A 26,780-nucleotide genomic window follows, 5' to 3' on the forward strand; every position below is an offset into this window, starting at 1 on the left:
TGGCCTGTCCACAGCTCCGAGGGTATTTACAAAGGTAATGGCGAAGATAATGTTGCGGGTCCAGGGGGTCAATGTTATCCCTTACCTGGACGATCTTCTGATAAAAGCAAGATCCAGGGAGCTTTTATTGCTCCATATCGACCGCACTAACCAACTTCTGTCACACCATGGGTGGTTTCTCAATTTACAGAAGTCCCACCTGGAGCCAACTTGGCAGCTCCTGTTCCTGGGGATGTTACTGGATACTGTGGCTCAGAAGGTGTTACTCACAGAGGACAAGGTGAGAAAACTTCAGGAGATGGCCCGCATGGTACTCAGACCTGCCCGAGTATCTATCCATCTTTGCATAAGATTGTTGAGGAAGATGGTTACCTCATACGAGGCGATCCAATATGAGAGGTTCCATGCCAGAACATTTCAATTGGATCTCCTGAGCAAGTGGTCCAGATCACATCTACAGATGCACCGGATGATACGGCTGTCACCTCCGACCAGGATTTCCCTCCTGTGGTGGCTGCAGTCCTCCAATCTCCGGAGTTTTGGGATCCAGGTTCGGATCCTCCTCACGACGGATGCGAGTCTGAGAGGATGGGGAGCTGTCGCCCAAGGGGCTTGGTTCCAGTGCAGGTGATAAGCCCACAAAGCCCTCCTTCCGATCAACATTCTGGAACTTCTGGCAATCTACAATGCTCTGCTTCAGGCCTCGCCTCTACTCAAGGATCACGCGAGTACAGTCAGACAACGCCACAGCAGTGGCGCACATCAATCGGCAAGGAGGGACAAAAAGCAGAGCCTGCATGCAAGAGGTCTCAAGAATACTCCTCTGGGCGGAAAGAAATGCATGTGTTTCAGCAGATCATTGACCAGTGGGGCTGCCCAGAAATAGACATGATGGCTTCTCGACTCAACAAGAAGCTTCATTGGTGTTGCTCGCGGACCAGGGATTCTCAGGCGAGGGCAGTGGATGCTCTGACGTCACCTTGGCCTTACCGGCTGGTCTACCTGTTTCCTCCGATTCCGTTGCTCCCAAGGGTGCTCAAGCGAATCAGAAATCAGGGAGTCCGAGCAATTCTGAATTGCCCCGGATTAGCCTCTGAGGGCGTGGTACGTGGATCTTCTGGACATGTCCGTCGAAGACCCTTGGACTCTACAACTCAGAAGTGGTCTTCAACAAGGATTGTTAGTCTTCCCGGACTTACAGCGCTTTTGTTTGACTGCATGGAGGTTGAGCGGAAAAAAATAGCTCACAAGGGCCTTTCCAAGAAGGTTACTGCAACCATGGTTCAGGCCAGGAAACCTGTGACGTCAAAACACTATCATCATATCTGGAGGAGATATGCCTCTTGGTGCGAGGAACGCACGTATCCGCCTACAGAGTTTCACTTGGGACGTTTCCTGCAGGCTGGTGTGGATAAGGGCTTACATCTGGGTTCCATTAAGGTCCAGATTTCAGCCCTCTCCATTTTCTTCCAATAGAAATTGGCAGTGTTGCCTAATGTTCAGACCTTCTTGCAAGGGGCACTCCACATAGAACCACCTTTTGTGCTGCCTACAGCACCCTGGGATTTGGATGTAGTGTTGACATTTCTACAGTCCTGCTGGTTTGAACCTTGATGACTGTAGAAGACAAGTACCTCACATGGAAGACTGTGATGTTACTGGCCCTGGCTTCTGCTTGACTTGTTTCAGAATTGGGGGCCTTATCATGTAAAAGTCCATACTTGGTCTTTTTTGAGGACAGAGCAGAGCTCCGGACTAGACAGCAGTTCCTGCCGAAGGTTGTCTCCGCGTTTCATCTGAATCAACTTATTGTGGTTCCGTCCAGTTCTGACGCTTCTGCTCCTCCAGAGGCATTGGATGCTGTGCGCGCCTTGAAGATCTATGTCAAGCACACAGCTCGGGTCAGAAAAACGGATTCCTTGTTCGTGCTCTATGATGCGCAGAAAAAAGGTTGCCCTGCTTCAAAGCAGTCCATTGCGCATTGGATTAGGCTAACTATCCAACAGGCCTATGTATTGGCAGCCTTACCTGTTTCTAAGTCTCTGAAAGCCCACTCTACAAGATCTGTGGGCTCTTCCTTGGCAGCTGCCAGTGGAGTCTCGGCCTTGCAACTATGCTGAGCTGCTACCTGGTAGGGGAACAACACTTTTGTGAAGTTCTACATGTTTGATACCCAGTTTGGGCAGGCAGTGCTGCAGCAGTCTCCGCACGTTCCCGTCCGTTCTGGAAGCTTTGGGACGTCCCCATCGTACTAGTTTCCCCCAATATCCCTTATGAATGCTAGAGAAAATAGGATTTTAATACCTACCGGTAAATCCTTTTCTCGTAGTCCATAAGGGATATTGGGTGCCCACCTCAGTGCGTTGACTTTTTTCTGCAGGTTCTTGTTTTATGGTTACCTGTTCAGCTGTTGCTGCTGTTACCAGCCGCTGCTGGTTGTTGTTGTATGTTAGTGGTGTGCTAGTGTGTAAATCTCACCACCTTTTCTGTTATCTTGTTCCTTCTCATATATGTACTTTCTCCTTTGGGCACGTTTTTACCTATAACTGCCTGTGGGAGGGGGCATCGTACTAAAGTGTCCCTAATATCCTTTATGGACTACGAGAAAAGTATTTACCGGTAGGTATTAAAATCATATATAGGGAAGCCAATCCCGGGCCATTTTTTCAATTGGGATTGAAAAATGTGCAATCCCACACACAACTCACCATATACCGCGAGCGGGGAACATCTTCTGCTCTCTCCTGGCGGCGTGTGACGGCGCAGCGTGACCTCTCGCTCTGTGTTGGGGCGCCGGAAGAATGAAGCCGGGCAGTGTCTGAGCGTCAACGCTGATCCCTCAATCCCTGGGATTGGAAAATAAAAAAATAATATAAATATATATATATATATATATATATATATATATATATAAATAAAGATGGCTTTTAGGAAATATAAGCAGACACATAGTAATGAAGACGGAGATATATCTTGGTAGACAGAAGGAGACTAAGAAGGTAATCTGGCATGCAAAGGCACAAGCTGAGGAGAAATGGCCCAGTCAGTGGGTAAAGGAGGCAAAACCTTTTTTTAGGTATATAAGCGAAAGGAGAAAAACAAGAGGCGGAATTATAAAACTAAAGACAGAGACTGGGAGTCTTGTTGAGGGAGACAATGTAATAGCAGATCATCTTAATTATTTTTGCTCAGTATTCACTACTGAAAGAGAGGGGAAGTGGCCACAGTTAAGTTGCAGGGATAGTCAAGAAAATAAAACAAGTACATTTACAGAGGAGAAGGTCCTAACAGAACTCTCAAAGCTGAAAGTGGACAAATCTATGGGGCCAGATGGGATACATCTAAGGATACTAAAAGAACTTAGAGGTGCTGGTAGCACCATTGACAGAATTATTCAACCAGTCATTGGCTACAGGAGTAATTCCAGAGGACGGGAAAAGAGCGAACGTAGTCCCACTGCACAAAAGTGGAAGCAAGGAAGAGGCAAACTACTACAGACCAGTGAGTCTTACATCAGTAGTAGGGAAATTGATGGAAACACTCTTAAAAGAAAGAGTTGTAGATTATCTCAAATCCAGCAATTTACAGGATCCCAAACAGCATGGATTCACTGGGGGGAGATCATGTCAAACAAATCTTAATGACTTTTTTTTTGACTCTGTGACTAAAGTGATGGATAAAGGTGGAGCCGTGGATATAGCTTATCTAGACTTTAGTAAGGCTTTTGACACTGTTCCACATCGCAGACTGCTAAATAAACTTGGAAGGTTGGGATTGGATACTAGGATTATTGAATGGATAAGATCTTGGTTGCTGGATAGAAAACAGAGAGTTGTGGTAAATGGAGTGCATTCACAGGAGGGAAATGTTACCAGTGGAGTACCCCAAGGATCTTTACTTGGACCAGTGCTTTTTAATATCTTTATTGGTGACATTGCAAATGGCATTAAAGGGAAAGTATGCCGTTTTTGCAGATGACACAAAAAAAAAGGTATGCAGCAGGGTAGACACACCAGGTGGGGTAAAACAAATGACTGAGGATCTAGGTAGACTAGAGGAATTGTCAAGAGTGTGGCAATTACAGTTTAATGCCCAAAAATGCAAAATCATGCACTTGGGTCTCAAAAATCCAAAGGCTAAATATAGTATTAATGGCACTATACTTGAAACTACTGAGGAGGAAAGGGATCTAGGAGTCACTATTTCAGGTGACTTAAAGGCAGGTAAGCAATGTAACAAAGCAATGAGGAAGGCTAGTCAGATGCTTGGCTGCATTGGGAGAGGAATCAGCAGCAGAAAGAAAGAAGTAATAATGCCACTGTATAGGTCATTGGTACGGCCTCATCTAGAATACTGTGTTCAACTCTGGAGGCCATCTCTTCAAAAGGATATTAATACATTAGAGACTGTACAGAGAAGGGCAACTAAAATGGTGCATAGCCTACATCACAAAACATATCCAGAAAGACTAAAAAAATCTCAATATGTATAGTTTGGAGCAGAGAAGGAAAAAAAGGGGTGGACATGATAGAAACTTTCAAATATATCAAAGGTTTTAACAAAGTCCAGGAGGGAAACCTTCTCCAAATGAAGAGAAGCAATAGGACACGAGGACATGCACTGAGCTGGAGGGGGGAGGTTCAGGAGAAATATGAGGAAAAATTACTTCACAGAAAGGGTAGTGGACAAGGGGAATAGGCTCCCATCAGAGGTGGTAGAGGCTAAGACAGTAGAGCAATTTAAACATGCATTGGATAGACATAAGGATATTCTTACAAAGAAATGAGGATATAAAAAGTTTTTAAATAAAAATATGGTTAAAAAAAAGGGCAGACTAGATGGGCCAAGTGGTTCTTATCTGCCGTCAAATTCTGTCTCTATGTTATATCTATATCTCTATATATCTATCTCTCCTTTCCATGTGTGTACAAATGTAGAGTACTTATTAATATTCTATGCTCACTGTTCACTAGGTACCACTAAGTTCAACTCTACAAGAGTTTGATGAAATTCAGAAACAGCAGAAAACCATCAACAACTTAACAGATAAAAAGGAATGGTGGGAAGGGCGCACAGCACTGGACAGTCGCATGAAGGTGAGAACAATGGAGAGACAGTAATCTTTTGTCCTTTCTGGGCATGTATTGTCATTCTGCAAACTAGCTTCAAGGCAGTTTTTTTTTTTTTACCTTTTCTCTGACGTGGATGCTGGGAACTACGTAAGGACCATGGGGAATAGCGGCTCCGCAGGAGACTGGGCACAAAAAGAAAGCTTTAGGACTACCTGGTGTGCACTGGCTCCTCCCCCTATGACCCTCCTCCAAGCCTCAGTTAGATTTTTGTGCCCGACCGAGCAGGGTGCAATCTAGGGGGCTCTCCTGAGCTTCTTAGATAAAAGTTAGTTTTAGGTTTTTTATTTTCAGTGAGACCTGCTGGCAACAGGCTCACTGCATCGAGGGACTAAGGGGAGAAGAAGCGAACCTGCCTGCTTGCAGCCAGCTTGGGCTTCTTAGGCTACTGGACACCATTAGCTCCAGAGGGATCGAACATAGGCCCAGCCTCGGAGTCCGGTCCCAGAGCCGCGCCGCCGGCCCCCTTACAGAGCCAGAAGCAAGAAGAGGTCCGGAAAATCGGCGGTAGAAGACATCAGTCTTCATCAAGGTAGCGCACAGCACTGCAGCTGTGCGCCATTGCTCCTCATGCACACCTCACACTGCGGTCACTGATGGGTGCAGGGCGCTGGGGGAGGCGCCCTGAGCAGCAATATTAACAACTTGGCTGGCAAAAATACATCACATATAACCCCCAGGGCTATATGGATGTACATTAACCCCTGCCAGAATCCATAAAAATGCGGGAGAAAAGTCCGCGAAAAAGGGGCGGAGCTATCTCCTTCAGCACACTGGCGCCATTTTTCCCTCACAGCTCCGTTGGAGGGAAGCTCCCTGGCTCTCCCCTGCAGTTAATACACTACAGAAAGGGTTAAAAAGAGAGGGGGGGCACAATTTAGGCGCAGTATACATATATATATGCAGCTATAAGGGAAAACACTTTTTATAGGTGCTATCCCTGTGATATATAGCGCCCTGGTGTGTGCTGGCATACTCTCCCTCTGTCTCCCCAAAGGGCTTTGTGGGGTCCTGTCCTCTATCAGAGCATTCCCTGTGTGTGTGCTGTGTGTCGGTACGGCTGTGTCGACAGGTATGTGGAGGATAATGAGGTGGAGGCGGAGCGAATGCCTGTAAATATGTTGTCACCCCCTGCGGGGTCGACACCGGTGTGGTTGAACTTATGGAAGGATTACGTGAAAGTGTCAACTCCTTACATAAAAGGTCGACGACACAGAACAGCCGGCTACTCAGCTTGTGCCTGTTCCAGCGTCTCAAATGTCATGGGGGGCTCTAAAATCGCCCGCTACCTCAGATAACAGACACAGATGTCGACACGGATACTGACTCCAGTGTCGACGTCGATGAGACTGGTGTACCCTCCAAATAGGTCCACCCGTTACAGGATTGAGGCAATGAAAAATGTATTACACATTTATGATTATACCCCAGGTACCACATAAAAGGGTATTGTGTTTGGTGAGAGAAAACTATTAGTAGTTTTTCCTGCATCTGAGAAATTAAATGAGGTGTGTGAGGAAGAGTGGTCTTCCCCCGGTAAGAAATTGATAATTTCTAAAACGGTTATTGGCAGCGTACCCTTTCCCGCCAGAGGATAGGTCACGCGGGGAAACACCCCATAGGGTAGATACAGCGCTTACACGCTTATCAGAAAAGGTGGCACTACCGTCTCCGGATACGGCCGCCCTGAAGGGACCTGCTAATAGAAAGCAGGAGGTTACCCTATAAGATATAGTCACACACTAGGGCATTATATTGCGACCAGCCGTTGCTTCGGCATGGATGTGCAGTGCTCCCGCTGCGTGGTCAGATTCCCTGTCGGAAAATAACTATGGATAGGGACAATATTTTGCTGAAAATAGAGCATATAAAAGACGTGGTCTTATACATGCGTGATGCACAGAGGGATATTTGCCGGCTGGCATCAAAAAAATAAGCGCTAGGTCCATTGCCGCCAGACGGGGGTTATGGACTTGGCAATGGTCAGGCGATGCCGACTCGAATCGGCACATGGAAGTTGCCCTATAAGGGGGTAAAACTGTTTGAGAATGGTTTTTCAGACCTCGTTTCCACAGCTACTGTTGGGAAATCGATTTTTTTGCCACAGGCTACCCCACAACAAAAGAAAGCACCGTATCATCAAGTACAGTCCTTTCGGCCCCAGAAAAGCAAGAGGGCTAGAGGCTCATCCTTTCTGCCGAGAGGCAAAGGTAGAGGAAAAAGCTGCAACACACAGCTAGTTCCCAAGAGCAGAAGTCCTCCCTGCGTCCGGTAGGTCCACAGCATGGTGCGGGGGCTGCTCAGGCGGACCCGGGTACGGTGGGGGCCCGTCTCAGAAATTTCAGCGGACAGTGAGCTCTCTCACATGGATCCCTGGGTCCTTCAAGTAGTATCTCAGGGGTACAGGCTGGAGTTCGAGACGTTCTTCCCCCCGCCGTTTCCTAAAATCTGCCTTACCGGCACCTCCCTCTGCCAGGGAGACGGTGTTGGTGGATATTCAACACTATAATCACAACAAGTGATTGTCAAGGTGCCCCTCCTTCAGCAAGGAAGGGGTTACTATTCCACAGTGGTTGTGGTACCGAAACGTTTCGGTGAGACCCATCTTGAAATTAAAATACTTGAACTTTTATATCAGAAGATTCAAGTTCAAGATGGAATCGCTCAGGGCGGATATTACGAGCCTGGACGAGGGGGATTACAGGGTCTCCCTGGACATCAAGGATGCGTACCTGCATGTCCCCATTTACCCTCCTCACCAGGAGTACCTCAGATATGTGGTACAGGACTGTCACTATCAGTTCCAGACGCTGCCGGTGGAGTTGTCCACGGCACCGAAGGTCTTTACCTAGGTAATGGCCGAAGTGATGATACTCCTTCGCAAGAAGGAAGTTTTTATTATCCCGTACTTGGACGATCTCCTGATAAAGGCGAGGTCCAAAGAACAGTTGGTAGTGGGGGTAGCACTCTCTCGGGAAGTGCTACAACAGCACGACTGGATTCTCAATATTCCAAAGTCACAGCTGGTCCCGACGACACGTCTTCTATTCCTGGGAATGTTTCTGAACGCAGACCAGAAAAGAGTGTTTCTTCCAGTGGAAAAAGCCGAGGAGTTGTCATCTCTAGTCAGAGACATCCTAAAACCAGGACAGGTGTCGGTACATCAATGCACACGAGTCCTGGGAAAAATGGTAGCTTCGTACGAAGCATAATTCCATTCGGAAGACTCCACGCAAGGACGTTCCAGTGGGACTAATGGTCCGGGTCCCATCTACAGATACAACAGCGGATAACCCTGTCAGCAAGAAACAGGGTGTCGCTGCTGTGGTGGCTGCAGAGGGCTCATCTACTAGAGGGCCGCAGATTCGGAATACAGGACTAGGTCCTGGTGACCACGGATGCCAGCCTTCGGGGCTGGGGTGCAGTCACACAGGGAAGAAATTTCCAAGGAGATTTCGCTTCACATAAATATTCTGCAGCTAAGGGCCATTTACAATGCCCTAAGCCAAGCAAGGCCCCTGCTTCAGAACCAGCCGGTACTGATCCAATCAGACGACATCACGGCGGTCGCCCATGTAAACAGACAGGGCGGCACAAGAAGCAGGATGGCGATGGCAGAAGCCACAAGGATTCTCCGATGGGCGACCTACACCCAGGAGAATGGGGACTTCATTCAGAAGTTTTCCAAATGCGGGTAAACCGTTGGGAATGACCACGGGTGGACATGATGGCGTCCCGCCTCAACAAGAAGTTGAAAAGATATTGCGCCAGGTCAAGGGACCCTCAGGCGATCGCTGGGGACGCTCTAGTGACACCGTGGGTGTACCAGTCGGTTTATGTGTCTCCTCCTCTACCTCTCATACCCAAGGTACTGAGAATAATAAGAAGGCGAGGAGTGAAAACCATACTCGGGGTTCCGGATTGGCCATGAAGAGCTTGGTACCCGGAACTTCAAGAGATGCTGGCAGAGGACCCTTGGCCTCTGCCGCTTAGACAAGACCTGCTGCAGCAGGGACCCTGTCTGTTCCAAGACTTACCGCAGCTGCGTTTGACGGCATGGCGGTAGAACACCGGATCCTAAAGGAAAAGGGTATTCCGAAGGAAGTCATCCCTACCCTGATCATAGCCAGGAAGGATGTCACCGCAAGATATTATCGCCGCGTTTGGCGAAAATTTGTTGCTTGGTGGGAGGCCATGAAGGCCCCGACGGAGGAATTTCAACTATGTCGATTCCTGCACTTCCTGCAAGCAGGGGTGACGTTTGGGCCTCACATTGGGGTCCATCAAGGTCCAGATTTCGGCTCTGTCGATTTTCTTCCAGAAAGAACTGGCTTCACTGCCTGAAGTTCAGACTTTGGTTAAAGGAGTACTACATATTCAGCCTCCTTTTGTGCCTCCTGTGGCACTTTTTGGATCTCAACGTGGTGTTGGATTTCCTAAAGTCGCATTGGTTGAGCCACTTAAAACCATGGAGCTAAAGTATCTCGCGTGGAAAGTGGTCATGCTGTTGGCCTTGGCCTTGGCCAGGCGTGTGTCAGAATTGGCGGCTTTGTCATGTAAAAGCCCTTATCTGATTTTCTATATGGATAGGGCAGAGTTGAGGACTCGTCCTCCGTTTCTCCCAAAGGTGGTCTCAGGTTTTCACTTGAACCAACCTATTGTGGTGCCTGCGGCTACTAGGGACTCGGAGGATTCCAAGTTGCTGGACGTAGTCAGGGCCCTGAAAATTTTATTTTTCCAGGACGGCTGGAGTCAGGAAAACTGACTCGCTGTTTATCCTGATGGCACCCAACAAGCTGGGTGCTCCTGCTTCTAAGCAGTCTATTGCGCGCTGGATTTGTAGCACTATTCAGCTGGCGCATTCTGCGGTAGGATGACCGCAGCCTAAATCAATAAAAGCCCATTCCACCAGGAAGGTGGGCTCATCTTGGGCGGCTGCCCGAGGGGTCTCGGCTTTACAACTTTGCCGAGCAGCTACTTGGTCAGGGGCAAACATGTTTGCAAAATTCTATGAATTTGATACCCTGGCTGAGGAGGACCTGGAGTTCTCTCATTCGGTGCTGCAGAGTCATCCGCACTCTCCCGCCCGTTTGGGAGCTTTGGTATAATCCCCATGGTCCTTACGGAGTTCCCAGCATCCACTAGGACGTCAGAGAAAATAAGAATTTACTTACCGATAATTCTATTTCTCGTAGTCCGTAGTGGATGCTGGGCGCCCATCCCAAGTGCGGATTGTCTGCAATACTTGTACATAGTTATTGTTAACTAATCGGGTTCTTGTTGTGAGCCATCTATTCAGAGGCTCCTCTGTTATCATGCTGTTAACTGGGTGTCATATCACAAGTTGTACGGTGTGATTGGTGTGGCTGGTATGAGTCTTAACCCGGGATTCAAAATCCTTCCTTATTGTGTACGCTCGTCCGGGCACAGTATCCTAACTGAGGCTTGGAGGAGGGTCATAGGGGGAGGAGCCAGTGCACACCAGGTAGTCCTAAAGCTTTCTTTTTGTGCCCAGTCTCCTGCAGAGCCGCTATTCCCCATGGTCCTTACGGAGTTCCCAGCATCCACTACGGACTACGAGAAATAGAATTATCGGTAAGTAAATTCTTATTTCTCTGACGTCCTAAGTGGATGCTGGGGACTCCGTCAGGACCATGGGGATTAGCGGCTCCGCAGGAGACAGGGCACAAAACTAAAGCTTTAGGATCAGGTGGTGTGTACTGGCTCCTCCCCCTATGACCCTCCTCCAAGCCTCAGTTAGGTTTTTGTGCCCGTCCGAGCAGGGTGCAATCTAGGTGGCTCTCTTAAGGAGCTGCTTAGAAAAAGTTTTTAGGTTTCTTATTTTCAGTGAGTCCTGCTGGCAACAGGCTCACTGCATCGAGGGACTTAGGGGAGAGAAGTTCAACTCACCTGCGTGCAGGATGGATTGGCTTCTTAGGCTACTGGACACCATTAGCTCCAGAGGGAGTCGGAACACAGGTCTCACCCTGGGGTTCGTCCCGGAGCCGCGCCGCCGACCCCCCTTGCAGATGCTGAAGATTGAAGGTCCAGAAACCGGCGGCAGAAGGCTTTTCAGTCTTCATGAAGGTAGCGCACAGCACTGCAGCTGTGCGCCATTGTTGTCACACACTTCACACCAACGGTCACGGAGGGTGCAGGGTGTTGCTGGGGGCGCCCTGGGCAGCAATGTATAATACCTTATTCTGGCTAAAAATACATCACATATAGCCCCTGGAGGCTATATGGATGTATTTAACCCCTGCCAGGTCTCAGAAAAACGGGAGAAGAAGCCCGCCGAAAAGGGGGCGGGGCCTATTCTCCTCAGCACACAGCGCCATTTTCCCTCACAGAAAGGCTGGTGGGAAGGCTCCCAGGCTCTCCCCTGCACTGCACTACAGAAACAGGGTTAAAACAGAGAGGGGGGGCACATATTTGGCGATATGTATATATATATTAAAATGCTATAAGGGAAAAACACTTATATAAAGGTTGTCCCTGTATAATATAGCGTTTTTGGTGTGTGCTGGCAAACTCTCCCTCTGTCTCCCCAAAGGGCTAGTGGGGTCCTGTCCTCTATCAGAGCATTCCCTGTGTGTGTGCTGTGTGTCGGTACTTGTGTGTCGACATGTATGAGGACGATGTTGGTGAGGAGGCGGAGCAATTGCCGGTAATGGTGATGTCACTCTCTAGGGAGTCGACACCGGAATGGATGGCTTATTTAAGGAATTACGTGATAATGTCAACACGCTGCAAGGTCGGTTGACGACATGAGACGGCCGGCAAACCAATTGGTACCTGTCCAGGCGTCTAAAACACCGTCAGGGGCGTTAAAACGTCCTTTTACCTCAGTCGGTCGACACAGACACGGACACTGACTCCAGTGTCGACGGTGAAGAAACAAACGTATTTTCCTTTAAGGCACACACGTTACTTGTTAAGGGCAATGAAGGAGATGTTACATATTTCTGATACTACAAGTACCACAAAAAAGGGTATTATGTGGAGTGTGAAAAAACTACATGTGGTTTTTCCTGAATCAGATAAATTAAATGAAGTGTGTGATGATGCGTGGGTTTCCCCCGATAGAAAATTATTGGCGGTATACCTTTTCCCGCCAGAAGTTATGGCGCGTTGGGAAACACACCTTAGGGTGGATAAGGCGCTCACACGCTTATAAAAACAAGTGGCGTTACCGTCTCCAGATACGGACGCCCTCAAGGAGCCAACTGATAGGAGGTTGGAAAATATCCTAAAAAGTATATACACACATACTGGTGTTATACTGCGACCAGCGATCGCCTCAGCCTGGATGGGCAGCGCTGGGGTGGCTTGGTCGGATTCCCTGACTGGAAATATTGATACCCTTGACAGGGACAGTATTTTATTGACTATAGAGCATTTAAAAGATGCATTTCTATATATGCGAAACTCTGGCATCAAGAGTAAGTGCGATGTCCATATCTGCCAGACGATGTTTCTGGACACGACAGTGGTCAGGTGATGCAGATTCCAAACGGCACATGGAAGTATTGCCGTATAAAGGGGAGGAGTTATTTGGGGTCGGTCCATCGGACCTGGTGGCCACGGCAACAGCTAGAAAATCCACCTTTTTTACCCCAAGTCACATCTCAGCAGAAAAAGACATAGTCTTTTCAGCCTCAGTCCTTTCGTCCCCATAATATCTGCCCAGGGATAGAGGTAAGGGAAGAAGACTGCAGCAGGCAGCCCATTCCCAGGAACAGAAGCCTTCCACCGCTTCTGCCAAGTCCTCAGCATGACGCTGGGGCCGTACAAACAGGTGCGGTGGGGGGTCGTCTCAAGAGTTTCAGCACGCAGTGGGCTCACTCGCAAGTGGACCCCTGGATCCTACAAGTAGTATCCCAGGGGTACAGATTGGAAATTCGAGACGTCTCCCCCTCGCAGGTTCCTGAAGTTTGCTTTACCAACGTCTACCTCCGACAGGGAGGCAGTATTGGAAACAATTCACAAGCTGTATTCCCAGCAGGTGATAATCAAAGTACCCCTCCTACAACAAGTAAAGGGGTATTATTCCACACTATATTGTGGTACTGAAGCCAGACGGCTCGGTGAGACCTATTCTAAATGGAGTCACTTAGAGCAGTGATAGCGAACCAGGAAGAAGGGAACTATATGGTGTCCCTGGACATCAAGGATGCTTTCCTCCATGTCCAAATTTGCCCTTCTCACAAAGGGTACCTCAGGTTCGTGGTACAAAATTGTCACTATCAGTTTCAGACGCTGCCGTTTGGATTGTCCACGGCACCCCGGGTCTTTACCAAGGTAATGGCCGAAATGATGATTCTTCTTCAAAGAAAAGGCGTCTTAATTATCCCTTACTTGGACGATCTCCTGATAAGGGCAAGGTCCAGAGAACAGTTGGAGGTCGGAGTAGCACTATCTCAAGTAGTTCTACGACAGCACGGGTGGATTCTAAATATTCCAAAATCGCAGCTGTCTCCGACGACACGTCTGCTGTCCCTAGGGATGATTCTGGACACAGTCCAGAAAAAGGTGTTTCTCCCGGAGGAGAAAGCCAGGGAGTTATCCGAGCTAGTCAGGAACCTCCAAAAACCAGGAAAAGTGTCAGTGCATCATTGCACAAGGGTCCTGGGAAAAATGGTGGCTTCTTACGAAGCGATTCCATTCGGCAGATTTCACGCAAGAACTTTTCAGTGGGATCTGCTGGACAAATGGTCCGGATCGCATCTTCAGATGCATCAGCGGATAACCCTGTCTCCAAGGACAAGGGTGTCTCTTCTGTGGTGGCTGCAGAGTGCTCATCTACTAAAGTGCCACAGTTATGCATTCAGGACTGGGTCCTGGTGACCACGGATTCCATCTTGAAAGGCTGGGGAGCAGTCACACAGGGAAAAAATTTCCACGGAGTGTGATCAAGTCTGGGGACTTCTCTCCGCATAAATATACTGGAGCTAAGAGCAATTTACAATGCTCTAAGCTTAGCAAGACCTCTGCTTCAAGGTCAGCCGGTATTGATCCAGTGGGACAACATCACGGCAGTCGCCCACGTAAACAGACAGGGCGGCACAAGAAGCAGGAGGACAATGGCAGAAACTGCAAGGATTCTTCGCTGGGCGGAAAATCATGTGATAGCACTGTCAGCAGTTTTCATTCCGGGAGTGGACAACTGGGAAGCAGACTTCCTCAGCACGACCTCCACCCGGGAGAGTGGGGACTTCATCGAGAAGTTGTTTCCATATGATTGTGCACCGTTGGGAAAGACCAAAGGTGGACATGATGGCGTCCCGCCTGAACAAAAAACTGGACAGGTATTGCGCCAGGTCAAGAGACCCTCAGGAAATAGCTGTGGACGTTCTGGTAACACCATGGGTGTGCCAGTCGGTGTATGTGTTCCCTCCTCTGCTTCTCATACCAAAGGTACTGAGAATTATAAGACGTAGAGGAGTAAGAACTATACTCGTGGCTCCGGATGGGCCAAGAAGAACTTGGTACCCGGAACTTCATGAGATGCTCACAGAGGACTCAGGGTCTCTGCCGATAAGAAGGGACTTGCTTCAGCAAGTACCATGTCTGTTCCAAGACTTACCGCGGGTGCGTTTGACGGCATGGCGGTTGAACGCCGGATCCTAAGGGAAAAAGGCATTCCGGAAGAGGTCATTCCTACCCTGGTCAAAGCCAGGAAGGAGGTGACTGCACAACATTATCACCACATGTGGCGAAAATATGTTGCGTGGTGTGAGGCCAGGAAGGCCCCACGAAGAAATTTCAACTCGGTCGATTCCTGCATTTCCTGCAAACAGGAGTGTCTATGGGCCTCAAATTGGGGTCCATTAAGGTTCAAATTTCGGCCCTGTCGATTTTCTTCCAGAAAGAATTGGCTTCAGTTCCTGAAGTCCAGAAATTTGACAAGGGAGTACTGCATATACAACCCCCTTTTGTGCCTCCAGTGGCACTGTGGGATCTCAACGTAGTCCTGGGATTCCTCAAATCACGTTGGTTTAAACCGCTCAAATCTGTGGATTTGAAATATCTCACATGGAAAGTGACCATGATGTTGGCCCTGGCCTCGACCAGGCGAGTATCAGAATTGGCGGCTTTGTCTCACAAAAGCCCATATCTGATTGTCCATTCGGACAGGGCAGAGCTGCGGACTCGTCCCCAGTTTCTCCCTAAGGTGGTGTCAGCGTTTCATCTGAACCAGCTTATTGTGGTACCTGCGGCTACTAGAGACTTGGAGGACTCCAAGTCGCTAGATGTTGTCAGGGCCCTGAAAATATAGATTTCCAGGACGGCTGGAGTCAGGAAAACTGACTTGCTGTTATCCTGTATGCACCCAAAAAACTGGGTGCTCTTGCTTCTAAGCAGACGATTGCTAGTTGAATGTGTAGTACAATTCAGCTTGCTCATTCTGTGGCAGGACTGCCACAGCCAAAATATATAAATGCCCATTCCACAAGGAAGGTGGGCTCATCTTGGGCGACTGCCCGAGGGGTCTCGGCTTTACAACTTTGCCGAGCTGCTACTTGGTCAGGGGCACACCCTGGCTGAGGAGGACCTGGAGTTCTCTCACTCGGTGCTGCAGAGTCATCCGCACTCTCCCGCCCGTTTGGGAGCTTTGGTATAATCCCCATGGTCCTGACGGAGTCCCCAGCATCCACTTAGGACGTCAGAGAAAATAAGATTTTACTTACCGATAAATCTATTTCTCGTAGTCCGTAGTGGATGCTGGGCGCCCATCCCAAGTGCGGATTGTCTGCAATACTTGTACATAGTTATTGTTACAAAAAAATCGGGTTGTTATTGTTGTGAGCCGTCTGTTCAGAGGCTCCTACGTTTGTCATACTGTTAACTGGGTTTAGATCACAAGTTATACGGTGTGATTGGTGTGGCTGGTATGAGTCTTACCCGGGATTCAATATCCTTCCTTATTGTGTACGCTCGTCCGGGCACAGTATCCTAACTGAGGCTTGGAGGAGGGTCATAGGGGGAGGAGCCAGTACACACCACCTGATCCTAAAGCTTTAGTTTTGTGCCCTGTGTCCTGCGGAGCCGCTAATCCCCATGGTCCTGACGGAGTCCCCAGCATCCACTACGGACTACGAGAAATAGATTTATCGGTAAGTAAAATCTTATTTTTTTTTTACCTGGGATCTACTCGTTCCCTATGAGGATATCTTGTGTATTTTTTAAATGGAATATATAGTATTACCAGTTATCAGCCCGTCAAAATGATGGAACAACATAACAGTAATGTCAGTGCGGGCGGCTTGTGTGCCCGAATGGAGCCATGCTTGATTTGTTGTCGGGTGGTCACTATCGCACAAAACACTTAAATTTCCCCCATAGTGGTAAAAATTAGCATTTGCCTTTTTATTAGATGTGTGTGCAAATCATTAGCATACTGCCAAAAATACTACTAACCGTTTAGTCACAGTGATGTCACTGGTTCCTATGAATTTCAGTTGCATTCTCATGGATATTGGTTGACATGCAACAAGTTTAAATGACAGTTACAGTACACTTTTTTTTTTCATTTATCTTTTTTTTTTTTTTTTTTTTTTTTTTAACTGATCTTGCTACTTTTCAGATGTGGTCATTTTCTACTGAAACCCCTATCCACTGCTTGTGGAAACCCACAAGAAACTACTAATCTGTAGATTAAGTTGTATTGTCACAATGCTGCTTTCTCTAGCATCCATCTGGGGAACGCTGCGCTTTAGCCATTCTTTTGTCTGCAGACTTTTTTGCAGGGGGTCCATGTTCAACCACCAGGCCGCGCGGCCCCGCCGGCATCCATATTTGGGAAAGTGTGGCCCCCTCAGCATCATTAATGGGGGTATGCCCTAGACGTCTGAATCAGTGATGAGGGTGTGCCTTGCACTTATGAAGGTGCGGGGCTTCCCCCAAGCTCTCCCTTTTAATGTTGTATGGCATCTATTCACGCGACTGCACCGGGCAGGGCTGTTTTAGCAGGGCGGATTTTGTTCTTTAAAAATCGGGCAAGCCTAAAACACCCTAGCGTGAAGGCTAGTTAGGATTCCTCTTCGGCCATATCCTCCTCTCTGCACCTTTTGGAAGTGGTCCGGGCTGTTCGGATCATATGCCTGCTGTCAGTTGTATGGATTTGCTCTTTGTGTTGGTTGATGTGCGGTTGGCCTGCTTCCAAGGACACTATTGCTCGGTGGGTCACTGCTACCCTTAGGCAGTCTTATGTCTCTTTGTGCTGGTTCCGGATCTTTTCCGGGTTCATTTGACTCGTGCAGTTAGAGCCTCTTCGGCTGTGCGCCATGCTGCTTCAGTGGAGCAGTTGTGCAAAGCAGCACCTCATCTTCTGTGCATACCGTCACAAAGTTCTGCTGTTTTCCATACCTTTGGTATGATGGACACTAGTTTTGGCAGAAGGATATTGGTGCGGCCTTGCTACCCGATTTATCCCCTCCCTTGTTAGCTTGCTTTAAGTCCAAGATGGAATGGCTTAAGCACAGTGTTCCCTAAATGGACTTCGAGGAAGAAATTTTACGGTGAGTACAAAAATCCAATTCTAACAGTCCTGATAGCTAGTTAGGTAATCCTGTTCCCAGAAATATGAGAGCACATTCCCTGTGATTGGTGGATGCCTCTTAGATGGCGTGACTTGAGACTTATCAAAACTACTGTGCTGGGCAACTACCTGGTCTTTTGTCCATACAGTCAAAAAGTTCTATATGTTCAAAGTTTATTGCACCAAAAGAACCTAGTTTTGGATGGAAAGTTTGCCTACTGCAACTTCAGATTTTATTTTATATTTGGTATGTTCTCAATAGGCGCTTAATATTTTTGTTCTATACATATTGTACTTGTCTATCATTTGTAGGCTTTAATACAGTCACTTGACGAACAGGTCCTAGGTTGTTGGAAAGTTCTTCTATCGCCCCCATGCTCTGCCCCTGCTGTTGACGAAGAGGCAAAAGCACTCTCTAAGGCACTTTCACTGTGCGGCTGGAAAAGAACAGAACTAGCACACCTGAAGGTAACATGGTAGCAGGCTTGTCTGTTAAAAGCAAGGTTTCCTATTTTTATGTTAAAGAATGGTTAAAATAACATTTATCATACAAAAAAATGTGTAACCCAAATTTTCTCATATATATATATATATATAATTTTTTTTTTTTTTTTTTAAATGTTTCTTTACAGGTGATCTTGGGTGGCTGCCACTGTTTAACACAAGAGCAAGTCCGCTCTATCACTCAGGGATTCGGTGGGTCCAGAGCTGAACAGGCTCAGGAGCTTCTTCAGAAAGCCATTGATAGATTGAAATTAAAATCCAAACCTACTGAAGGGCACATGGTCCTAGTTTTGGATATGGTAAGTGCAGTGTCATTCTGCTCAATTAAATTGTTTTCTTTCACACAACAAGAAGTTGCAAACAGGTGTTACAGGGATTCATCTTCTAGAACTGATGCATGCAGTCAGGTTAGGTCATTCACTGAGAGGTAATTTAAATTGTAAACAGAAATGTATCTGAACTAAAATATATCTAAAAATGTAAACATAACCTTATGTATATTAATGTACATTAATGCAAAAAAAAAAATATGATTGGAAATCAGAGTATCACTGGTAATTGATATTTTAACAGACCTCATAATTGAGATTGCAAAGGGGATCATTATCTTTGTAGAATTTATAGTTTATTCAGTGGATGGGTCTCTGATTTCTGAGTTTATTTAATTTTACCCCTTTTTAGAAAATAACTTGAGTGTAGTTTAAGGCATTGTCCTCAAGTGAATAACATTGTGGCAAAATAATGACATGATGCTCTTTAAGAAGCTACCATTCCAATTTTTATAGTCTAAACCGCTACTTATACTCGGCAACACTTTTCATCCGTTTTCCTTGGCGTAAACGTCTTATCATAAAATAGCTAAATTGAAACACACATTCTGGTTTTATTTAGAAACAACTGGCATCGCTTAAATGCTAATGGGGCTGTACATCAGGCATTGGAGCAGTTTCCCATTCTGCCAGTGCCTGGGTCAGGAGATTGGGGAAAACTAACATGTTGGAAATCCTCAATTTGCCGATGCTAACCAAAGGATTATTGGGACTGTAAGAGCAGTTTTCACATGATGCATTGTGCTGATTCCCAGTCGTATCGCTGATCATCGATGACTGCAGAATGGGGAATGTCGTAGATTTATGGGCCCCCGTAAGTCCCTGTCTGTGGACTTATTTGTGGGGGTGGGGGGGGTTTGTTTGTTTTTTAATCTTGTGTGTGTTATATTGACGTAAGGGTGTACTTTAAAACTATTACTCATATCCTACCTCTAACAATGTGTTATACACTCTTTTCAGAAAATTGCACATACCAGAGAACAGTAGCATAGCAAATGTAATTAAACTGTGTATGTGTTATTAGAAGCTCTCTTTTATAAGCCAGCTTGTTGTTTACATTTCAAGTGGTCCTTTATTTTCTCTACTAGTAAATGCTCACTCAGCAGAAGCTCCCCCTGTCTCCGTCTCCTCTCATTGACGCCCCATACCAACCAAATATACCTGGAACTGTTCCCATTCTTCTGTCCCATCTCTATGCACTGTGCACTTTAGGTTTGCAGTGCATGTGCCACAGGCGCATTTCGGTCATCACACAAACAGGCGTGATGACTTCCTGTAGATCATGGTACAATTTTATAATATATTGAGTTCAGGAAGCCCTGTCAGTCTATTTTTAGAATTTGTCCTAACTGTTCTCAACCTCTGTCATCTGCCAACAGCACCTCCAGAAGTTGCCTTGGGAAAGTATGCCTTGTCTGCTAGCAAAATCAGTCACCCGTCTCCCATCACTGCATTTTCTGCTCAACTATGGCCTCCTAAAAAAGGTACACAGGATGTTATTTTGATTACAATTTAGACTATGGAAAACTGGCATTGCATTCTGGTGTCACACACATTGCCAGCGCTATAAAAGCACATGGAATTTGGTCTCCCCGGTCTGGCTGCCACCATACATTTTATAGTAAGAACATTTCTGTGGCTGTGTGTAACCTAGAAATTGGCAGCGTTGTCATTGGATGAAGGCTGGTGGGTTTTGGTGGGGTGTTTTGGCTTCTGTTAAGCAGTCTCTCCTTTCTGCAGCACCAGCCTCAGAGCACTCTTGTTCATGGAGTTGATCCTAAGAAAACGTTTTATGTCCTGAATCCCCACTCAAATCTTCCAGGCACAGAGGAGCGTTTCAGGGACTGGTTTAAGAAGTAAGTTTGCCATTAGACTGCTCCACCACAATTACCAATCTACCACACAACACAACATCCATTGTCTAACGTGTCCTCTAGTTTAGTCTTAAATTAAAGGTAACATTCATTTCTCTGACGTCCTAGTGGATGCTGGGTACTCCGTAAGGACCATGGGGTATAGACTGGCTCCGCAGGAGACTGGGCACTCTTAAAAGAAAGATTAGGTACTATATCTGGTGTGCACTGGCTCCTCCCTCTATGCCCCTCCTCCAGACCTCAGTTAGTATCTGTGCCCGGCCAGAGCTGGATGCACCCTAGGGGCTCTCCTGAGCTTCCTAGAAAAGAAAGTATTTGTTAGGTTTTTTATTTTCAGTGAGATCTGCTGGCAACAGACTCACTGCTACGTGGGACTGAGGGGAGAGAAGCGAACCTACCTGCTTGCAGCTAGCTTGGGCTTCTAAGGCTACTGGACACCATTAGCTCCAGAGGGATCGAACACAGGCCCAGTCCTCGGTCGTCCGGAGCCGCGCCGCCGTCCCCCTTGCAGAGCCAGAAGAACGAAGAGAAGTTGAAAATCGGCGGCTGAAGACTCCTGTCTTCATTAAGGTAGCGCACAGCACTGCAGCTGTGCGCCATTGCTCCCTTAGCACACCACACACTCCGGTCACTGATGGGTGCAGGGCGCTGGGGGGGGGCGCCCTGGGCAGCAATTAGATTACCTTACTTGGTGAAAAGCACATAATACAGTCTGATAAACTGTATATGTGCATTAACCCCCGCCATTAAAGTACATAAAAGGACAGAAGCCCGCCGCTGAGGGGGCCGGGCCTTCTTCCTCAGCACACCGGTGCCATTTTCTCTTCATAGCTCAGCTGGAAGGAAGCTCCCCAGGCTCTCCCCTGCAGTATCCTGGTACACAAAGGGTAAAAAAGAGAGGGGGGGCACATAAATTTAGGCGCAAAACTGTGTATATAAGCTGCTATAGGGGAAAAATCACTCAGTATAGTGTACATCCCTGTATTATATAGCGCTGTGGTGTGTGCTGGCATACTCTCTCTCTGTCTCTCCAAAGGGCCTGGTGGGGGAACTGTCTTCAAATAGAGCATCCCCTGTGTGTGTGGTGTGTCGGTACGCGTGTGTCGACATGTCTGAGGTAAAAGGCTCCTCTTAGGAGGTGATAGAGCAGATATGTGTGTGGGAGGGTGTCTCCGTCGACAACGCCGACACCTGTTTGGATATGTGTAAGTGCTGAGGTAAAATTTATTGCACAAAAGGTTAGGGAACAGAAAGGAAATCTACCCTGGTCTGTCCCTATGTCACAGAGTCCTTCAGAGTCTCTCTATGTTCACTATCCAAAATAACAAAGTATCGACACGGAGTTTAACTCCACTGTCGACTACGATAATGCAAAGTTACAGCCAAGAGGGCTAAAAGATATTCAATATATGATTATTGGTATAAAAGATGATTTGCATATCACTGATGACTCATCTGTCCCTGACACGAGAGTACACATGTTAAGGGGAAGAATGCTGAGGTAAATTTCCCTCCTCACATGAGGAAAAAGAGCGGGAATCTCCAGACAAGAGACGGCAGCTTCCCACAAGAGAATTCTCAGGCTGTATCCCTTCCCCACTAGGGCCAGGATGTGTTGAGAATCTTCCCCTTGGGTGTCCTGTTTGCACTAGCTATTCTCAGGGATCCTGCAGATAGTGTGCACATTCTAGTATACTACCCAGACCGGCGATTGTGTCGGCATGGGTTTATAGCGCTGTGGCAGCGTGGACAGGTACCTTATCAGCAGAGATTGAGACCCTAGTATGCATATAAATATTTTAAGATGCTGTCTTAAGTGATAGATATATAATTATAAAGCATGCCCAAAGGGACATGAGTATACTGGGTCCTAGAGACAAAAGCTATGTCGATTTCTGCTTGACGTGTCCTGTAGAATATGCATTGGACAGATGATGCCGACTTAAGAGGCATATGGAAGGCTGAGGATTGTGTGGAGAAAGGTTCTCGGGCCTGGTCTCCACAGCTATAGCTGGTATTTCTGATATTTTGCCTTATATTCCTGCACAGCCTAGGAAAGCACGACATTATTAAGTGCAGCTTTTCGAATAAAGAAACAAGAAAGTCTGAGGTGCGTCCTTTCTTGTCAGAGCCGGGGGCAGAGGAAAGAAGCTGTACAACACAGCTAGTCCCCAGGAACAGAAGTCCTCCCCGGCCTCTACAAAAATCCACCGCATGTCGCTGGGGCTCCACAGGCGGAGCTAGGCCCGGTGGGGACACGCCTTCGTAAATTCAGCCACAAGTGGGTTCACTCCCTGTTAGATCCCTGGGCAATAGAAATTGTATCGCAGGGATACAGGCTGGACTGTGAGAAGATGCCCACTCACCGAGGACCCGGCGGGCTTCCCCCCAAGAGAGGGAGCCAGTGTTAACTGCAATTCGTAAATTGTATCTTCAACAGGTGGTGGTCAAGGGTCCCCTCCTTCAACAAGAGGGTGTTATTATTCGACCATGTTATAATCCCGAAACCAGACGGTTCGGTTAGACCCATATTGTATTAAAATCCCTGAACATATACCTGAAAAGGTTCAGGTTCAAGATGGAATCGCTAAGAGCGGTCATTGCAAGCCTGAAATGAATCGGGACATAAGGGATGCATACCTTCGTGTCCCCATTTATCCACCTCATCAGGCGTACCTCAGAATTGCGGTACGGGATTGTTATTACCAATTTCACCAAGGTAATGGCGGATATGATGGTGCTCCTGCGGAAGCAAGGTGTCACTATTATCACATACTTGGATGATCTCATAAAAGCGAGATCAAGAGAGCAGTTGCTGGACAGCGTATCGCCTTCTCTGGAAGTGAAACGGCAACACGACTGGATTCTATATATTCCGAAGTCGCAGTTGGTTCCTACAGCTCATCTGCCTCGCCTAGGCATGATCCTAGACACAGACCAGAAGAGGGTTTATCTCCCGATGGAGAGAGCTCTGGAGCTCATGACACTGGTCAGGAATCCATTGAAAACCAATACAGGTGTCAGTGCATCACTGCACTCGAGTCCTGGGAAGGATGATGACATCATACGAGGCCATCCCCTTCGGCTGGTTCCATGCAAGGACAATGGAACTTACTGGACAAGTGGTCCGGATCACATCTTCAGATGCATCGGTTAATCACCCTATCCCCCAGGGCCAGGGTGTCTCTCCTGTGGTGGCTGCGGAGTGCTCACCTTCTCGAGGGCTGCAGATTCGGCATTCAGGACTGGGTCCTGGTGACCACGGATGCAAGCCTCCGAGGGTGGGGGGCAGTTACACAGGGAAGAAAATTCCAAGGTTTGTGGTCAAGCCAACAGACTTGCCTTCACATCAATATCCTGGAACTAAGGGCCATATACAACGCCCTAAGTCAAGCGGAGTTCCTGCTTCGCAACCAACCGGTTCTGATCCAGTCAGACCGCAGGGGCTCATGTAAACCGCCAGGGCGGCACAAGGAGCAGGGTGGCGAGGGTAGAAGCCACCAGAATTCTTCGCTGGGCAGAGAATCAAGTAAGCGCACTGTCAGCAGTGTTCATTCCGGGAGTGGACACGACCTCCTCCCGGGAAAGTGGTGACTTTATCAGGAAGTCTTCACGCAGTTTTGCAAATTGATGGAAACTGCCTCAGGTGGACTACATGGCGTCCCACCTCAATAAAAAGATAAAAAAGGTTTTACGCTGGGTCAAGGGACTCTCAGGCGATAGCTGTGGTCGCACTAGTAACACCGTGGGTGTTCCAGTCGGTCTATATATTCCCTCCTCTTCCTCTCAGACCCAAGGGCTGAGAATTGTAATAAACGGAGGAGTGTGAACAATATTATTTGCTCCGGATTGGCCAAGAAGGACTCGGTACCCGGAACTGCAAGAAATGCTCTCAGAGGACCCATGGCCTCTGCCTCTCAGTCAGGATATGTTGCAACAGGGACCCTGTCTGATCCAAGACTTACCGCGGCTGCGTTGGACGGCATGGCGGTTGAACGCCGGATCCTAGCTGAAAAGGGCATTCCGGATGCAGTTATTCCTACGCTAATAAAGGCTAGGAAAGACGTGACAGCAAGACTTTTTCACTGTATATGGCGAACATAGGTTGCTTGGTGTGTGGCCGGGAAGGCCCTACAGAGGAATTCCAGGGGGGTCGATTCCTGCACTTCCTACAGTCAGGAGTGACTATGGGCCTAAAATTAGGATCCATAAAGGCAAAGATTTCGGCCCTATCCCTTTTTTCTCTGAAAAAGAACTGGCTTCACTGCCTGAAGTTCGGACGTTGTTACAGGGGTGCTGCATATTCAGCCCCTTTTGTGCCTCCAGTGGCACCTTGGGATCTTAACGTGTGTTGGATTCCTAAAATCCCACTGGTTTGAGCCACTTAAGACCGTGGAGCTAAAATATCTCACGTGGAAAGTGGTCATGCTTTTGGCCTTAGCTTGGACTAGGCGTGTGACAGAATTGGCGGCTTTGTCATGTAAAAGCCCATATCTGATCTTCCATATGGAAAGGGCAGAATGGAGGACTCGTCCCCAATTTCTCCCTAAGGTGGTATCATCGTTTCATTTGAACCAACCTATTGTGGTGCCTGCGGCTACTAGGGACTTGGAGGATTCCAAGTTGCTGGACGTAGTCCGGGCCCTGAAACTTTGTTTCCAGGACGGCTAGAGTCAGAAAAACTGACTCGCTATTTATCCTGCATGCACCCAACAAGCTGGGTGCTCCTGCTTCAAAGCAGACTATTGCTCGCTGGATCTGTAGCACGATTCAGCTTGCACATTCTGCGGCTGGACTGCCGCATCCTAAATTAGTAAAAGCCCATTCCACGAGGAAGGTGGGCTCTTCTTGGGCGGCTGCCCGAGGGGTCTCGGCTTTACAACTTTGCCGAGCTGCTACTTGGTCGGGTTCAAACACTTTTGCAAAATTCTACAAGTTTGATACCCTGGCTGAGGAGGACCTTGAGTTTGCTCATTCGGTGCTGCAGAGTCATCCGCACTCTCCCGCCCGTTTGGGAGCTTTGGTATAATCCCCATGGTCCTTACGGAGAACCCAGCATCCACTAGGACGTCCGAGAAAATAAGAATTTACTCACCGGTAATTCTATTTCTCGTAGTCCGTAGTGGATGCTGGGAGCCCGTCCCAACAAGTGCGGACTCTCTGCAATACATGTATATAGTTATTGCTTAACTAAAGGGTTATTGTATGAGCCATCTGTTGAGAGAGGCTCAGTTATTGTTCATACTGTTAACTGGGTATAGTTATCACGAGTTGTACGGTGTGGCTGGTATGAGTCTTACCCTGGATTCCAAATCCTTTCCTAGTAATGTCAGCTCTTCCGGGCACAGTTTCCCTAACTGAGGTTTGGAGGAGGGGCACAGAGGGAGGAGCCAGTGCACACCAGATATAGTACCTAATCTTTCTTTTAAGAGTGCCCAGTCTCCTGCGGAGCCCGTCTATACCCCATGGTCCTTACGGAGTACCCAGCATCCACTACGGACTACGAGAAATAGAATTACCGGTGAGTAAATTCTCATTTCTCTAACGTCCTAAGTGGATGCTGGGGACTCCGTAAGGACCATGGGGATTAGCGGCTCCGCAGGAGACTGGGCACAACTAAAGAAAGCTTTAGGACTACCTGGTGTGCCCTGGCTCCTCCCACTAAGACCCTCCTCCAGACCTCAGTTAGATTCTTGTGCCCGGCTGAGCTGGATGCACACTAGGGGCTCTCCTGAGCTCCTAGAGAGAAAGTATATTTAGGTTTTTTATTTTACAGTGAGATCTGCTGGCAACAGACTCACTGCAGCGAGGGACTAAGGGGAGAAGAAGCGAACCTACCTAACAGGTGGTAGTTTGGGCTTCTTAGGCTACTGGACACCATTAGCTCCAGAGGGATCGACCGCAGGACCCGACCTTGGTGTTCGTTCCCGGAGCCGCGCCGCCGTCCCCCTTACAGAGCCAGAAGCAAGAAAAGGTCCGGAAAATCGGCGGCAGAAGACTTCGGTCTTCACCAAGGTAGCGCACAGCACTGCAGCTGTGCGCCATTGCTCCTCATGTACACCTCACACTCCGGTCACTGATGGGTGCAGGGCGCTGGGGGGGGGGCGCCCTGAGGGCAATATATGACACCTTGGCTGGCAAATCTACATCATATATAGTCCTAGAGGCTATATAGATGTAAAATTACCCCTGCCAGTATTCCAGAAAAAGCGGGAGAAAGTCCGCCGAAAAAGGGGCGGGGCCATCTCCCTCAGCACACTGGCGCCATTTTTTCTTCACAGTGCAGCTGGAAGACAGCTCCCCAGGCTCTCCCCTGTAGTTTTCAGGCTCAAAGGGTTAAAAAGAGAGGGGGGGGGGGCACTAAATTTAGGCGCAATATATGTATACAAGCAGCTATTGGGGG

General features: G+C 47.8%; 1 protein-coding gene across 1 annotated transcript in view; it reads left to right on the forward strand.

Annotated features, from left to right (window-relative positions):
* Nucleotides 1-26,780, forward strand: part of ESPL1 (extra spindle pole bodies like 1, separase) — a 340,610-nt gene that overhangs the window by 305,810 nt on the left and 8,020 nt on the right. Inside the window, exons 25-29 of the mRNA XM_063950725.1 lie at nt 4,974-5,096; nt 17,983-18,138; nt 18,303-18,473; nt 19,883-19,987; nt 20,244-20,359. Of these exons, the coding sequence (XP_063806795.1) occupies nt 4,974-5,096; nt 17,983-18,138; nt 18,303-18,473; nt 19,883-19,987; nt 20,244-20,359 (671 nt within the window). The remainder of the gene's footprint in view (nt 1-4,973; nt 5,097-17,982; nt 18,139-18,302; nt 18,474-19,882; nt 19,988-20,243; nt 20,360-26,780) is intronic.

Source organism: Pseudophryne corroboree, chromosome 2, assembly GCF_028390025.1.
Source record: "Pseudophryne corroboree isolate aPseCor3 chromosome 2, aPseCor3.hap2, whole genome shotgun sequence".
Taxonomy (NCBI): domain Eukaryota; kingdom Metazoa; phylum Chordata; class Amphibia; order Anura; family Myobatrachidae; genus Pseudophryne; species Pseudophryne corroboree.